The 16,379-nt window shown below is 42.4% G+C and overlaps 1 protein-coding gene across 1 annotated transcript in view; it reads right to left on the reverse strand.

Moving 5' to 3' along the window:
- SPATA16 (spermatogenesis associated 16) overlaps window positions 1-16,379 on the reverse strand; it is an 82,062-nt gene that overhangs the window by 10,158 nt on the left and 55,525 nt on the right. Inside the window, 5 exon segments of the mRNA XM_041467997.1 lie at window positions 1,755-1,764; window positions 2,408-2,452; window positions 2,454-2,526; window positions 2,745-2,822; window positions 5,842-5,968. Of these exon segments, the coding sequence (XP_041323931.1) occupies window positions 1,755-1,764; window positions 2,408-2,452; window positions 2,454-2,526; window positions 2,745-2,822; window positions 5,842-5,968 (333 nt within the window).

Below are 16,379 nucleotides of genomic sequence, written 5' to 3' on the forward strand. Positions count from 1 at the left end.
TAAATGCAGGCATCATGCTGTGAATCATGTGGTAGGTTTTGCTCACCTTTATAGTATGGGGAGTCCAATAAACCCCTCTGGCCACTCTTTCTCCTCTTAAGTAGCATCATGTGCCATCAGCATGGACTACAGCAAGAGAAAGGCAAACTTGGTGTGTATAAAGCAGTGGAAATTACCCCAGTGAAATCACTTAATAGAATAACTGCTTGTCAGTGCTGGCAGTCTTGGCTGGGGTTTGAGTAGCTGCAGGTCTGACCAGCAGACATCTTTTAAGGCAAATAAAATAACCCTTGTGCCAGGGTATTTCTGGGTAGATGAGGTTTATGGCATTTGCCCTCCAGCTGCAGATGAGGGGCAGACTGTGACATTCTTTCTCAAATTGCTTCACAATACCCAAATGTCCTCTTGATTTAAATGGAACTGGCTGTTCTTTATGAGAAAAGGGGTGGGGGAAGAGAAAATTCTCTGCTTTTTAAACCTCTAACTTCACATCATACCAACACTGGGGTGTGTGCATAAAGCACATAATTAACTATAGGTTGTGTGGCTGCACAACTGAGGTGGCAGAATTGCCTTGAATATTAAGTGCTGCCATGGCTTAGTAAGATCTTCTTTAGTCCTGAAATGTTTTTGTTTAAAAAAATATCTGATCAGGACAAGAATTTGGATTGCACATTTGCATCTTCAAATGAAAAAGATGACAGAAAGGAATGTTGGTTCTATTAAAAAAACCAAAGATATTATTTTATCTTAAAGTAAGTTGTAAAGCTTAGGTCTGTAGTTGAAGTTTGTCTTGCAGAGTTTTAAATTTAGTTTGCATGGGCCAGAAGTAAGATGGAGTCATATTTCTAGCTTAAAGAAAATTTTGGAATAGTTTTAAAGAACCAAAATTGGCCAAGTCTTTCAGCATCATAGAGATGCTATCCTCAGCAGCAGAGCTGCTCTGGTTCTGTGTCTGTGTAATTCCCTTTGTCTTTTGCTCTTTGGCTCTGCTTGAGCCACGTGGTCCTGTTCCTCCAAATTCATTTGCAGAGTAGGATAATTTTGCAAAATACAAAAGATACCCTATTTCAAAGTTTCTTCTCTTCCTGGTACACTTTAGAGACGTACAAGTGTGACAGAACCTTACCACTAAAAGCTCTGTGTCATACCCAAAGGGATAATTGTGGACTCAATTATTCTTTTCAAACTGCAGTTTTACCGGGGCTTTTAGAAAGGCCAGGGGTTTATTCTGCAGCCAGCACCCAACCCACTGTCTGTTTGCACTTGTAGCTTCCTGAAGTGCACTGAAGTGCAGTGCCCACAGCAGAAACAGATATTTCACTTTCCCAAAGATGCCACTTCTACCAGCCCACACATCAATAACCCGGGCTTTTGGTCACCCAAAGCCAACAGCACAAGGCTCCGGGAGAGAACTGGAGAGAAGCAGCTGTGTTTCCTTGGGGATGTCTGACCCTTCTCCTGCCTCCCAGCCATGCAGGCACTTTGTGAGCTCCCATTTTGGGAAAGCACTGAGCACCTTCACCTCCCACCAACCCTGTGAGTTCAGGCACTTAGCGTCGTTCCAGCAGCTGCTCTCCGGAGCTAAAGGAGATGGAGCTTCCTCAAATATCCAGCTAATGTTTCTTCCTTGCTAGGGGTTGCTAAGTAGCAGTTTTTGTCAACCTCCTATCTAAGAATATAAATCCTGTGATTTGCTAAGACACTCCTGACGAGAAAATGGCTCCGATTCCCTGAGCTCAGAAAACTCCAACCCGGTTATTGCTGGGGAAAAAGCATTAACATTAGCATTCACAATCTGGGGAGGAGGAGAGGCTTCTTCCTCATATTTTCAGGAGAATAATTTAAGAATTGCATTAAAACAGTCTAGTCTACATGCAAATTTGATTTTTGACCTTTTGTGCTAATCAACAGCCATGCTGCTAAAAAGCTGTGTACATTATTGCAGCAAGTATGGAGTGGAATTAACTAATATACATTGAATGTGGCTGTAGCAGATTTGAAGGTTATTTCACATATTTCCCCACACAGAGATCAGGATCTAAATCATCAGGAATGCTTCAAGGATCAATTATTAACTCTTGATGGAGATCCTGGTGGAATGTGTAGTATACTATCAATATTAAATATAATGGGTAGTTTTGGTGGTTATGCGGACAAGGGATATGATACGTTAGGCCATAAAAATTTGAGAAAATTGCATGTTAAATGATTTTAAATAAACTGGGTACTGTTAAATAATTAGGATTACTTTAAAAAAGTATCTAAACTTCATTTGATCTCGGCTCCTGCTGCAGTTCATGGGGTGTTTCTGGACATGGGAGGAGCATATGTGCAGCATGAAGTACTTGCCTAAAAGCACAACATCATTCCTACACAGAGGATTCTGCCACCACACATCACATACCAAAAAGAAATTTTTATAGTGGTGCTTCTTATAAAATCCATGACAATATTTTTCCCCAGTTCTGTCCCCAGATTGTTTTGTTTCTTCTTCCATGGTAGGACTGAAAGGTGCCTTCTGGTCTAGGAAATGAAATAAAAATACCATAGACTGTGTTTTTTCACATTCATTTTCTGTAGAGGAAGGTCAGGGTGAGGAAGAACTGGAGGAGTGAGGAGGATGGAGAGACTTCTCTGGCCAAAGAGAAAAGAGCCTTGAGAAACTCCCCAACCCTCCTCATCCAGCAAGGATTGTGGAGATCATCCTTGAGCTATCCCAGCCTCTAAGCAAGTTGGTGCACCTGAAAATATTGGCAGTTTTCTAGTTAAAGACCTTTCCAAATTTTTTTGTTTCTGAAACCCACAGTCAGTGAGCACTGCTGGGCAGGCAGGCAGAGATTCAAGCATGTCTGGCCATGTGTGAATTCCATGAGGATCAGGAATAGCAAAATGAAGATAATTTCCAGTGTCACATTTCAGCTTTAAGAGAAGCTACTTGGTTTTGGGGGAAAAAAGAAGGGACTGAAATGGGTTCCAGAAATCTTGCCAGAACTAAAGAGACCAAACCAACCCACCAAGCTCTAACAGAGTTTTGAAAATCCAGACTTTGCAACCTTTTGCATCAACAGCTTGAGTTTTGCTGATGCATAAGATAAAACATGTTCTTCCCATCAATGCACTTTTCAGTGCTGATCATCCAAAGCATTAAGAACTCAACCCTTCAGAACACATCATCCGGATCTTTTAGCTGCAGAAGGAGCTGTTTTGTTGTTCCCTGACTTCGTGAGGTTTCATTTCCTACAGATTTGTGCTTTTGCCATCAGCACCACCAGCACAATCCCAGGTTTCCTGCACGTCCTGTGGGATCTGCCCAGCTGGCACGTGTCAGCTGTGTCCAGAGCGTGTGAGTGCTGCTGTCACCCCTGTGTGTCACCGACCCCAGCAAGGACAGATGCTCAGAGCACTTACACAAAGCACCTTTGTGTAGGGAGCTGGACCAGCTCTACCCTCCCTTCCCTTCCCCTGCAGAAAATAAACCTAGATTGAATGTCAGTGTCACTTCTCACAAAGGAGTGCTCTGTTTGCAGGGAGCCCTGCTTTTAAGATGCCAGGCTGTGTGGTCACAGTGACAAATGGAAAACCCCACTCAGCACTCTCCAGACTTACCCTGACATAAATCAAAGCAAGTGGACCTGATATTTCCCTTGCAGCATATTCTGCTGCTGATGGATTCCCAATTTCGTGACAAACTGCATTGTACACTTGGATTTCGATGTGTATCTGCTCCTTTTCCTTGGCAATAGGAAAACTTTGAAACCAATTCAGACCTTACACTCCAGCAGAACTTGGACTAAAATTGGACAGATATTTGTTGCAGAATAGGAAGGGTATTTAAAAATAACATGTTCGTGAGATGCCTGGTATTTCACACCCACTGATAGAATAGGATTTTCTCCTATTTTTAATTTCACCTATGAGAGATTCAGACCTGCAGTTTGAATGCTCAGTGGTACCACGCTGACAAAGAATTAAACTTGTGGCTTGTGATGGGTTTTTTTTTGGTGGGCACTATGATTTTAGAGTTTAGATTTTTATTAGATCTGAATAGATAAGTTGAGTAAACACTACAGACTTGCTGACTTCACCTAAAACTGTTCTGAGTTACCTCAGCATCAAGTGAAGGAAAAGGAGCTGTATCTGCTCTGCCTGAGAGGGCTCTCAGGACAGCCCTGATATGTTTACATATGTTTTTTTCTTTGCCTTTGGTACCATTTAAATCCCAGAAAATTCAGAACCTGCGCTCCGAAAAAAATAAAATTGAAGTAATTCTTTTTACTGATAGATTTTTGTAAAAAAATATATTTGAAAGCAGAACTGGCTCTAGTCTGTCTGCTTTAGAATCTACTAAACCTCTATAGGACTGGAATCTTTTATCCCCCTTTTTTTTTACCTTCTTCCTTTTTGTTATTGGAAAAGGAGGAGTAAGGAAGTGACTGGTGACACTTTCAGAATCATTCAGTGATTTATGAACACAAACTGAGTTTCAGTGCAACACTTGCACACTTTTGCTGCTTATGTGCTCCTGAAAGTCTCACCCTTGCTGTAAATTGAGGGAGTTTTGTTTTATGCTCCTTTTAATGCCAGTACTTTTGTCCCAGGAAATTCTCCACAGTCCCATCAGCAAGTAAATGGAAGACAGGGATTTTACAACTTTCATGATAGATAAATCCTCATTTTCTCTCTTTGAACAAGCCCAAAGCTCCTGCCAGAAATCCAGCACATGGCTGGCCTGCAACTTGCAAAACATGATCTAGATTTCTACTGGTTTTCTAAAGCTAAACAAGAATGAACAAAACAAGTTTGCACAGTTTAATGGTGAACACTAGGTTTCCTAATTACTATTTGTGTTTTAGAAGGAGATTTTATTTTACTATTTTCTCCAAAGAATCAGGCTGTCTCCTTTTGGAAGCCTTTTGGAAGCTGGGCAGGGTTAGGGCCATCTGACCTGGGGTTTGCAGGAGGTGGGCAGCCCCTCAGCCTTTTGGATGGTTGTGATGGAGGTGGCAGTGAGAGGTCAGCTACACTCAGTTTGTCTGACGTGGAAAATGTACTTTTTCCTTCAGGTTTCTCAATCACCAACTCAGAGCCAAGCCTTATCAGAGACAGCTATGTTCCAGGTCAGCATGTTAATGACAAGAAGAAATGTCTTTTATCCCCCTGCCAAAATGTCATGCCCATTCCTCTTGAAGCAAGGCCACGGTCACCAGAATTTGGGCATCTCTTTACCCCAGGAGAGGCTGTTGGAGCTCACTGTGCCAGGAGGTGACAAGATGAAGCCCTTGCTCACTCTGGATCCTGCTTGTCTTCAATGGGCTAAAGGAAGCTTGGCACTCTGTTCCCATCCCTGCAGCTGAGGTGCTCTCAAAGGTGGTGGTCAGGCCAGCAGTGCTCTCAGAAGGGAAAGGTGAAGGGAAGGGAAAGGTGAAGGAAAGGGAAAGGTGAAGGGAAGGGAAAGGTGAAGGCCCTGCTGCAGGGGTGACCATCAGTGGTCACGGAAATCCATGGAGCTGGGAGTGAGCTTGGTTCTCCCGGCCACCACAGCACACTGCAAAGCTGCCTTTGAACAAGAGATTGGTTGCAATAATGAAATTCAGTCACACAAATGTGGCACTTCATGGGTAAAAAATGTATTTATGGGGACTTGAAGTGTGAAGTCCGTACTTTGCCCTCAGAATTTGATTACCTAAATCATGGACAATCACAGAGTAAATCTCAGATGACAGTTTTCCCCCCAGAAGTGCAGAAATGCCTGAAGCTCAAGCTTCAGACTCTCTCAGCGTCCTTTTAAGACACAATCACAAACAAAGAGTACACAGTGCTCAAGACATCTGCTGTTACCTGTGAATATGAGCTGCATGTAATCAGGGTGCTCTTTAGCAAAGTTTTTATTTGCCTCCTTTATTTTGTCAGCCTTGTCTCCTTTCACAAATGGTGTGTACATAACTGAAAAAGATACTTCTGCAGCCTAAAAAAGGCAAAGAAATGATACATTTCTTGTTGGGTAATGGCTAGTTAAAAAAACCACCAAAAAATCCCCTACATTCTCTGATATTTTCCTTTTAATAATTGCACAGTCATGCAAAGATAACATATTTTGGTCCTGAATATTAATTAGAGAGGAATTTAAATTAGTTCCAGAAAACACTGCCTATCTATACTCAGAAAATCAATTTAATGGGGAAAGAACATTTGTAAACAGTTTTCAGTGCGGCGAGCCTCTGTCTTCAATGAGGAGAAAAGTATTAGCTAAATTATCTCCTAGATGAAAAGAAAGAGTGATTCCATGCTCTTTGAAGGTCACAGCTTTCATCTGATGGTTTTATTCAGTCCTTGGGAGCTGGTTAAAAAACACTAAGCATTCATATTACCCCTTGGGTTGGCACGAATCAGACACTGTGCCTATACGGAATATTAGTCTTAAAATATTGCATTTAAGCACCGTTTGCATTAAGAGCAAAATTCACTCCTGTGCAGAGGGCAACACGAAGCTTATGAACCTTTTCATCCCTTAGAAATGACTCACATGATGCATTGTGCTGGCCTGGTGCAGAGAGGGGAATTTCACACTTGGTGGACCCCAGCGGAGCTGGAGCTGCCAGGAGGAGCTGCCAGCCTGGGAACTGCCTTGCTTGGCATCTTTATCCACCAGAGCCAGGGAGGCTGAGCTGCAGCTCCTCCTGGGCTGGGGTTTGGGTCAGACCACGTTCAGCTCTGCCTTGGCTGCGTCTCCTCCTGTCTTAGGATGGAAATGGGGGTGTGTATTCTATTCCATCTGTCGGAGCTGGGCAGTTCTCCTCACAGGGCATGCTCTGACTCTGGCAGGGGTTTGTTTTTTTGTCTGTACTATTACATTTATATCTTTAATTTTCCTGGTAAAGAGCTGTTATTCCTATTCCCATATCTCAGCACTAACACAGAGTTAACAGGGATGGTCAGAAAAGCATGGGAGGAAAGGATATCTGCATTTCAGCGGGGGGTGTGAGTCTCCCAGGACCCCTGAGGTGATTCACAGAGGGTGTCACTGTGGGACCAGCTCTGTGTGTTATTGACAAGCCCTCGTTGTTGTTCTCCAGTCTATCCCTGACCTGGGTGAAATGATCCAAGGCGCAGTGTGGCCCCGTGAGTCATCCCTTCAGCTGATGGCTGCTCCCACCACCCCAGGATGGGAGGCTGAGAGTGCCAATTAGTTAAGTATCCATGTCCTTCTCTCTAATGGCTTTAGACAACAGGACTCTGATAAGGTTTTATGCCAGTTTATTTCCATCCTGTTGATTGATACGGGGCGTGCAGAAGTACTGTTACAGTTGGTTTGAGTAGATTTTAGGTTAGGCTGCCACACGTGCACCCTGAGTGCTCTTACACTGATTGCTCTGCCTGGATCTCGAGGGTGTCACTGGGGATTTGTTTATATTTTGGATTTCTATATTTAGCCAGCACATTATCTTGCATGTATTGGAATGGAAGCAGTCTGGAGTGGCCAGTTTAGCCCTGGAGCATTAACAAGCCTTGATGTGTGTAATAGTATCATGGCCACCCGTGGCAATAATAACATTCCACCCAGGTGAGGAGAAGATCCAGCTTTCCATGGGCAGAACCATGTTATCCATGGTTAATGCCACAGATCTGGAGGTATCAGACCAGAAAATAACAAGTGTGTCCTCTTGCCAAGAGCTTGGGGGGACACACGAGGGGATCTGTGCCCATTCCTTCCCGTAGTGAACTTACCAGTCTGCACTGATTTACAGGAAAGTGATTTTAGGTTTTCTTATTTCTGTGGCTTTAATTATCTTGTCGTTCAGGGCCTTTAGAGGATCATGTAGCAAACAATGCCACCAATCTAACTTTCTAAGACACATTTTAACAAAAACTTTTCCAAGTTTTTCTGAATTTCACGTGTAAATATAGACATGGAATTAGGTCAGCCTGATTTTGTGTGAGATGTGGGGTATTCTGCTTATTCTCTGTAGGTTGGCAGCCCTTTTCTAATCCGGATTGATGTGAGCATGTGAGTGTGGGTTTGGGTGTATCCACACATTTCAGCTTTAAAATAGGTGGAGTGAGGGAGCGAGGTGAAAAAGCGAGTGGCTGGACCAGGCAAGCTCTGCAGTCTGCAAAGTTCACTTTTGGGTTTAGCATCCTCAAGATCACTTCAAAGTCACACTTTGGGATCTCTGGATTGCCTGGTACCTGTGGCTACTCTGCACAGCAAACAGTGAGAGGCTCTGAGGGCAATTATGGTGAAATGTCAGCCAATGAGGAAAAGAACAGATTAATCATTTCTGGTCAATACTGTTACTGAAGGTATTCATATTATTACCCAAGAGCATTTTCTCCCCAGGCTACTGACTCTGGACATAGACACTATTTGTTTTATTATCTTCTTGGATTTTTATGGGGTAAAGTCTTTAAAGACATAAAACTTCAGCCCATAAAAACTTTGGAGGAGAAAACTTTATATGAGGAAATCCCAGAGGATTTTTCTGCTCACGCCTTTATGTACTGAAATCTGTCACTGTGGATGAATATCTGGCAGCGTGTCCAGGAAGCAGAGATGCCTCCAGAACATTTGTTGTGCTGTGCACATGTCACTCAAGATACAGAAACACCGAGGAGAGGATTGGAAGGGCTCAGTGGACTTCAGGAATTCCTTGCAGAGAGGGTTGGGCAGCTGTTTTTTCCACATTTGCACGTGTTTTGATGTCCTTGCATCAGAACAGGCCTTTCTACAGTGTCCTGTCAGGTGCAAGAAGGAGGATGTTGCTTTTCTGGCCTCAGAATGGAAGGAGTGTGAGGCTCTCGTGAGTGTGGGGGAGCTGCTAAGCTGACAAAATGATAAAGAAAGATGATTTTTTTTTTTGCATATCTTGCAACTGAGCTCTGCAGCAAGTCTCATCACGTGGAGCTACACTCCAGCCCTTAATTCCAGAAAAGTTAGAAAATATGAAGTCCTTGAGGTAATCTTAAAATATAAGAAAGAGCTCCTCTAGCAAGGTGCAATAATGAATGTAAGGGCTGTGACTGACACGAGGCCACTGAATGTGGTTAACTTCAGCACTGGACAGAATCTATTTCTCCAGCAAAGATGCAAAAACTTGCTTTAAAAGACTCTGCAGAGTAACCTGGTGATGTGGAAGATTTCTTTTTGTAGTTATGGGACTGACTCATGCTCTGCTGTGTCAGGAGGTTTATATCCCTGTTTTGGAAGTGTGGGGAATCAGAGAAATTCTGCAGAGAAACCATATGGAGACAAAGTGTCTCAAGGGGTATTTATATTGTCAGCACTTCTATTAAAATACCAATTAATTCCTTCACGAAGCACAAGCTTGAGGGATGCCTCAGTTACAGGTTTGAGGCATGTACTTTGCTACAGTGAAAAATAAAAAGCAAGAAGACATTCTTAAACAACTAACTTTGTTTTGATCAAGTTTTTATACCCATATTTGACCCAGAATTGTCTCATACTCTTCTCTGAGCCTCTTGGCTATGCAATATCCAAGGTTTTCTTCCCTGTGAGGGTGGTGAGGTCCTGGCACAGGGTGCCCAGAGAAGGTGTGGCTGCCCCATCCCTGAAATGTCCAAGGCCAGGTTGGACAGGGCTTGGAGCCGCCTGGGATAGTGGAAGGGAGTGGAACGAGATTGGATTTAAGGTCCTTTCCAACCCAAACCAGTCTATAATTCTGTGATTCAACACTCACTAAAATTCAGTTAAGAACTCATAAAATGAATAGGTAGATGCACAAGAAAGGAACCTTCCCTATGCCAGCTTCTGATGGCAAATGATGGAACTGCTTCAATATTTTTATGAAGCTCTTGCCATTTTGCATTAGAGCAGGCATAGAAGAAAAATGGCACTGTAGTGAAAAATTCTTCATAACAGTGAGAGTGGCTTTCCCTGCCACAGTTCCTAACCTTAATCCTCTTTAACTACAGAAAGGTTTAATTTGGAAAATCCAATTATCTTGACATCTAGAATTAGCCAAAAATTTAGATATCTTTCTAGTGCCTTATCTTGCAGCTGCAGTGCACACTCAGTCCCTGTCTCATTTACAGTACAGCAGGAACTGATGCTTTTATTGATGATTTTTATTAGTGCAATGGTATCAGACAGGCTAAAGCCATTAGCCTCTTCTATGAACTGCTTCCACTCCTAGGCTGGTAGTTAGAATTATGGGTGCACTGCAGTGCAACCTATGTGCTTTTCTCTATATCTTTCCAACCATAAAAAAGTCTCTGGCAGTCTTGCCACTAAGTCTGTGGCTGTTGTGATATGAATATCTTCTCACCAGCGTGATCCTCTTACAGAACTTTTATTCTATATTTTTTTTCTGTGGGGAAAAAAATAAGCAGACAGAATGCCAGAGCACATCCCTTTCTCAATATGTTTGTGGTATGAATAAATCATGTATTGCACAATAGATGAGAACCTTCTGCTTATCTGCCTTGTAATGCCTCCCCATTAATGTAGGTCACATCAAATATCAGCTTATTTGGGGTTTTAAGTTATTAAGGTATTTAAGTCTCTGTGAGTTAGTTTGGATGCAGCATGTTTTGAAAGAGGATTTGTGGAGCAGATCCGTGTCTTCCCAAAGGCAGAGGTGCTGCAGATGCGTTACCTAAGGCTTCAAGGCCTGCTTGATACTCTAATAAAGGATCTCTTTATGTTTGGGAAGAAAGGAAATCCATGTTTTATATCCTTTCAAAGAGATCATGAGTCATTAAAGAAAAATCCTGGAATGCTCAGCGTATGGGAAGGGTGGAGGCTGCTCTGGAAACTCCTTGCCTGTGGTGTCTGTGAACAGGCCAATTATCCTCTACATGAAGCCAGTGTCCAAAACCAGAGTTTTTAACCAGTTTTGTTAGCAATTTCCCCTTTTAAAAGATATTTTTGTGGTGAGGAATACCCCAATTCCAGTGAGGCAATTCCCTGTGGCTGCTCTGGGCTCCCCTACAGTGCTGGGAGAAGCCTTTTGCCATCCCAAGTCCTCAGCAGGTGTTGGGACAGATCTGCAGGGCTCCTGCTAGGGAGGTCACAGCTTAAACAGCATGTTGCTTTTGTGGAAAAAAAAAAATTTATAAACTGTGCTCAGCTGAGCAGCTTTGGCAGCCTGGGCTCAGATATCTGAACTCAGACAGGCAGAGCCAAAGGTTGAGCACCACTGAGTGATTTAGGGAGATGTAGTCAGCATCCCCTGGCCAACATCTGGATGCTGCATCCATCAGGAGGTTCAGGCAAGTGCTTGAGAGACAGGGAGTGAGCCTGGCAAGAGAATACTCCTGGGAGAAAGATGGGATATTTGCTGTAAGGGGTTTTCAGGGCTTTTAGCCTGAGGAGGAGAAAAAGAGAGAGAAAAGAAGAAAAGGAAGCTAGAATACAGAAACTAACTGAAGGAGATGTCAGTGCTTCCCAGCACGGAGCTCAATGTCTTTTGGGAACTTAAATGTGAAGAGATGAATCAGACAGCCTGAGATGGAGACTGATGTGGTTAGCCTGTCAAATGGACAGCGCTGCTCAGAGGGTCAGTGGAAAATCATGCCTGAGTCGTTGCAATAGCAAACTACTTCATGTGCCTGAATGGCTGTTAATTTAGTAGAAGCCGAGTTGACTGTATATAGAGATGTTTCTGAAAAGTGACTCTATTTTTGCGTGGTGTGCTCTGCAGTTCTTCAAGAGCAGGTGTGCAGGCAGAGCCACATCACCAGTAATGATCCCAGGAGCAGCACACATTCCTGCCTGCAGCTCCGTTTCCCAAAGAAAGGGACAGGTATACAAAGAAAGGGAAGAGGATAATGGATGTGCAACTTCTTAAGGACCTTTGCAATTCAGGGGAACAATGAGGGCCTGAGAACAGCACAAAATGGGTGGGGTTTTGCACTGGCTTTTCAGCTTTCCTTTGTAAATCTTAAAGCTCTGCTTTGCAACCAGTAAAAACCAGAATTAATGGAAAATTCTGATTTTGAAATATGAACATTACTTTTGAGCTGCCCTGTGGGTTTTTTAAATGGTCTAGAGTTTTGCTGACCAGGTTGTTCCTGTTGAGAATCCTTAAGACATGATTTATAGGTCCCTGTTAACACTTACAACCCTAATTGGGTTGATAATTTGTTTAATATTGGGATTTCAACAGCTAGCAACTACAGCAAGGTATGTGTTGCCTATTTCATTCAGCTAGTGTTAAATAAATCCATCTCTCAAATCAGAGACAATTAATCCATCTGCTTTAATAGTTGTGACATTTAAACTAATATCTTCTCTTAGCATTATGATTCAAGCAGTATTTATTCTATCATTAATGATTTAGTACCAGAAAAATAGAAGTAGGGAGAAAATATGTGGAAGTAGATATTATTAAAGAAGAAAGGATGCAAGAAAACGGTTCAATTCCTTGCTTTTGTGCATGTAGAATTGTTTCTGAAATGGAAATATCAGCAGTAACTGCAGCAGTGAAAAGCTCCCAAATCAGTATCAATATGATAGAAACTCTGTTATGTTATTTTATTTGCCTTCTCAATCCAGTTTTCAATTACTCCATATTTTTACTACCGTACCTGAGAGCAGAATGATGCTGATTTTCTGCAGCTGAGAGTTATGTCTTACAAAGAGTGTGTTCCAAAGGGAGACTGGTCTGAATCCCTGAAATGGCACACAGGGGAAGGGGCCCATTTTGTCCTGAAAGAATGTTATTAATTTTAATTTTAACAAGTTGCTTCAGTCATGATGCAGTGGGACATGGGAAATGGGACATGGGAAATCCACAAACTGGTCAGAAGCTGCACTGAGATAATCTGGACACCAGTGAGATGTCTTAAGAACAAACTGATCTTCCTGCTTAAGGGACAAAATATTTTTGTTCTAATGACCATGATAAGGAATATAATTATGTCCAAATTTTCCACAGGAAATTAAAAGCTCAGTGCTCCAAAGCAAGGGTTGGCCTTCAATATGACCATGGATACAGAGGAGGGAGGATTACCTGTTGGTGTTTGTGAGGAGCTACAAGGGAAATATTATCTCTTTTCTGGCATGAGAAGATTTAAACTGAATTCTTAAAGCAGCAACAAGCTTCACAGACCCCTGGGACAATACAGACCTGGGCACACCAGACACCAACTTCTGCCAGTGCACCCAGGAGCCATTGACCTTACACAGATTTTCCCCCTGATTTGATTAAAGAAAGGACTTTCCTGCATGAAGTGTGGCACTGCATGAGCTGCTAAAATATCTTCAAGAATTAATGAGAAATACATTTTCTCAGTGATATGATGGCCAGGCTGCCCAGGGAGGCTGCCTGTCAGCTCCTATCAGTCATTCCATTAGGAGGATTGCAAACCATCCCTGCTGCTGCCAGCCTGGAAACCTCCTGCTCCATAGCAGGGCACGGGTCAAGTGTGAGCACACAGCACTGCTGACAGGACTGGCACCAGCTGGGACTGCACAGGCTTTGGCTACCGAGAGCTTTTCCCTCTTAACTTCCTTGCCTGGGATTTTCACCCTGAAGGTGTGAGATGAGGCTGAGCTCTACAGGAGCTGACAGCCTCGCAGGGCTGGGTTTTATTTGCTTTTTTGGGTGAGGTGTGTGCTGCCCCGTGCCTGCAGCAGCCCAGGCTTTTGGGGTGGAAGCACCTGGTGTTCACAGCAGTGACCAGAGTGCAAAGCAAAGGTCTGAAGGAACCCAGACCTCCACGTGCTGCTGGAAGCTTTCTCTGTGGCGCTGAGCTTAGCTGACAGAAATATTCAGGTTGCATTTTCTGCGTGCTAAGAGCAGCTCTGTGGTGGCTGCAGTCTTGCCCAGAACACTGGGGTTGAACAGGAATTAAAGCTAAAAGCCCAGTTTACTCCAATGCAAATTAAAGGCCTCCATTTGAGCTGCAGCAAATACTTGTTGGCTACATCCTGGAATTAAGTTTTTTGAGTACAGATGGCTATGGAAGCATGCAGATAGGAACACACAAGCTTTGAAATGCTTTCCTGGGGTTCTGTTAGTTTCTGAAACATATGCCTGGCTGGTGCAATGGCTTTTAGTGTAAGACTTTGGCTGGGTGGGATTGACTTTGGATCTAAGTGCACAGTGGATGCTAGAGCTCAGCTTTTAGCATAAAATAGGCCACGTGTTTTTTGCAATGGAATAATGAAAATAATTAGATTTGTAATGTGCAAATGAGTTAAGACTGAGATATTTATAAATGAGGTAACAATTTACACTAAAATGGGAGTGCCAGATGTTGGTCAGGCCGTGACTTTCAAGATTTCAACCCTGTTTGACAACACTGGGCTTTTTTGACATTCTCAGAATGTATGGGTGTGGTATGTTTTCATTCACAGAATGAAACGTCCAGCTTATATTGCACAGTTTTTAGCCAGTGGAATTGTTTGCCAAGGTGTAAGTAAAACTGGACAGTTTGGAGAGGGATTCTTTCTGTGGGATGAAATATCACAAGCCTACTGTTTGTTTTGTTGTTACCAGCTGAGAAATTGCATTGCAGACAAGAAATGCTGGGGAGCTTACATGACTGTAGTAATAAGTAAGTTTAAACTTTGGCTTACTGCTACCACTCTGAAGATATTTACTATAACACATTTAGTTTTTCCATTATTATTTATTGCAGTGAACTCTATTTAATTAATCCATTTTTAATCTAACAGACAATACACAAATCATCCAGTGCATATCTCTAGTGGGTTATGAAAAGAAACCCATTCATTTGATGATATGTCAACTTGGAAAGTATATTTTTCAATCCACAGAATAAAATATTTGAACAGAGAAAAAGGCCCAACTTACTGAATAATATTATCCATTGCAAATTACTTTTCCACCCCTCATTGGCATTATACCTTTGTCTCAGAGTAGAATGGAAGTTGGGTATAAATATTCAAACCCAACACAGGGCATTAGGTATTATGTATCACTGTACAGAAGATCCAGAAATAGATGATTTACTTTAAAGGGAACAATCAAAGAAAGCTAATCAAAAAGCTAATCAGAAAGAGTATTTAAAGTTGCCTTGATCATGATCCATAGGTACATATACAGGGAGAAGGTAAGATGTGCTAAAGGATTTTTAAGCTTTCAGAAATTAATGCATAATATAAATTGATGGAAGTTTGGATTGAATGAGTAAGGTCCCAGTTCATAAATTGGCACAACACAGGGTAAAAACCTGTAACAAATCATCTATTAGATGGTCAATGGTAAATATTGTGTTCCTAAACTGTTTAAATGGGCATTGGGTAACTTTCTCAAAACCGGTCTCTGCTTTCCTTTTGTGGCACCAATGCAGGAAAGCAGGGGTACAGTTCTGTGGTGTTTTTATGCAGAAAGTCAGGTAATTCATTAATATGAGTCCATGTTGCCTTAAAAATTTAGCAGAACAAACCTTGCAGTATGCCTAAGAGGAGCTACACGGTCACATGGAATGGGTTAGTGCCAAAGAAGAAGAAATATATAAAAGCTGATAATGAAGGGAGCAATTTGAATGTTTTAAGAATGGTTTAAAGAAAGAGGACTTCTGGCAGTTGATGTCAGGGATAGGAGAAGTTCAAAGGAAAGGATAAACCCCATATCAGGAGAAGAAAACCAGAGGAGATACAAGATAAAGAGTGCTCTGAGCATGAGGAATAGATCAGGAGAGAAAACACAGTGATTTAGAAGTAGGATAAATATTAAAGAGCTTTGCAGTTGAGAATTAAGGGCTTGAATTTTTTGCAGTAATGATGTCAACTGAAGGATTCAAATGGTCTTCAGAATATTTTGAAGCCATGACAGAAGTAGAAAACTTTTCCAGCAGTTAGAATCATGATATGAAGAAACAAAAGTAGTCAGTGCCGTGTCAGAAGGTTTTATACCTGACCCACTGATCAAAGCAAAGAGTGATGTATTTAATCTACAAATCTTCACAGAAGGAAAAAACAATCCTGTCCCCCATCTATTCCCTTTTCCTTGGAAAATGTTGCTCATGGTTGTGAGCCAGAGCTGGGGCAGAGGAGTAGCACGAAGCTTGTGCATCAATAGCTGTTGCTTTGGTTACAAAGGCACATGAGCATGTATAGTTGTGACAAGTTATTTTCAGCGTTTACACCATGAAATAGAGAGAATATTAATAATAAAAAAAAAAAAGATTATGCTACCTCTGCTCAGTCTCTCTGTGGTGGAAAGTCGCAGTGTGGCAGTGTGGTGTCACATGCTGCATCATCCTGATAATTGTTGCTGTGTGCTCTGATGACATTGAAGTCAGCCCTGGTGCTGAGTGCACAGAACTCAATGCACTGGGAGGGGAAAGGTTGCTGCTGGTGCTGGGGATGTGTCCTCAGGAGCTGTTTGGTGAGTGGGAGCAGCACTGGGCACCCAGCTGCCTCTCCTGCGTGTGTCAGCATCTCG

Source organism: Pyrgilauda ruficollis, unplaced genomic scaffold, assembly GCF_017590135.1.
Source record: "Pyrgilauda ruficollis isolate IOZ18807 unplaced genomic scaffold, ASM1759013v1 scaffold21, whole genome shotgun sequence".
Taxonomy (NCBI): domain Eukaryota; kingdom Metazoa; phylum Chordata; class Aves; order Passeriformes; family Passeridae; genus Pyrgilauda; species Pyrgilauda ruficollis.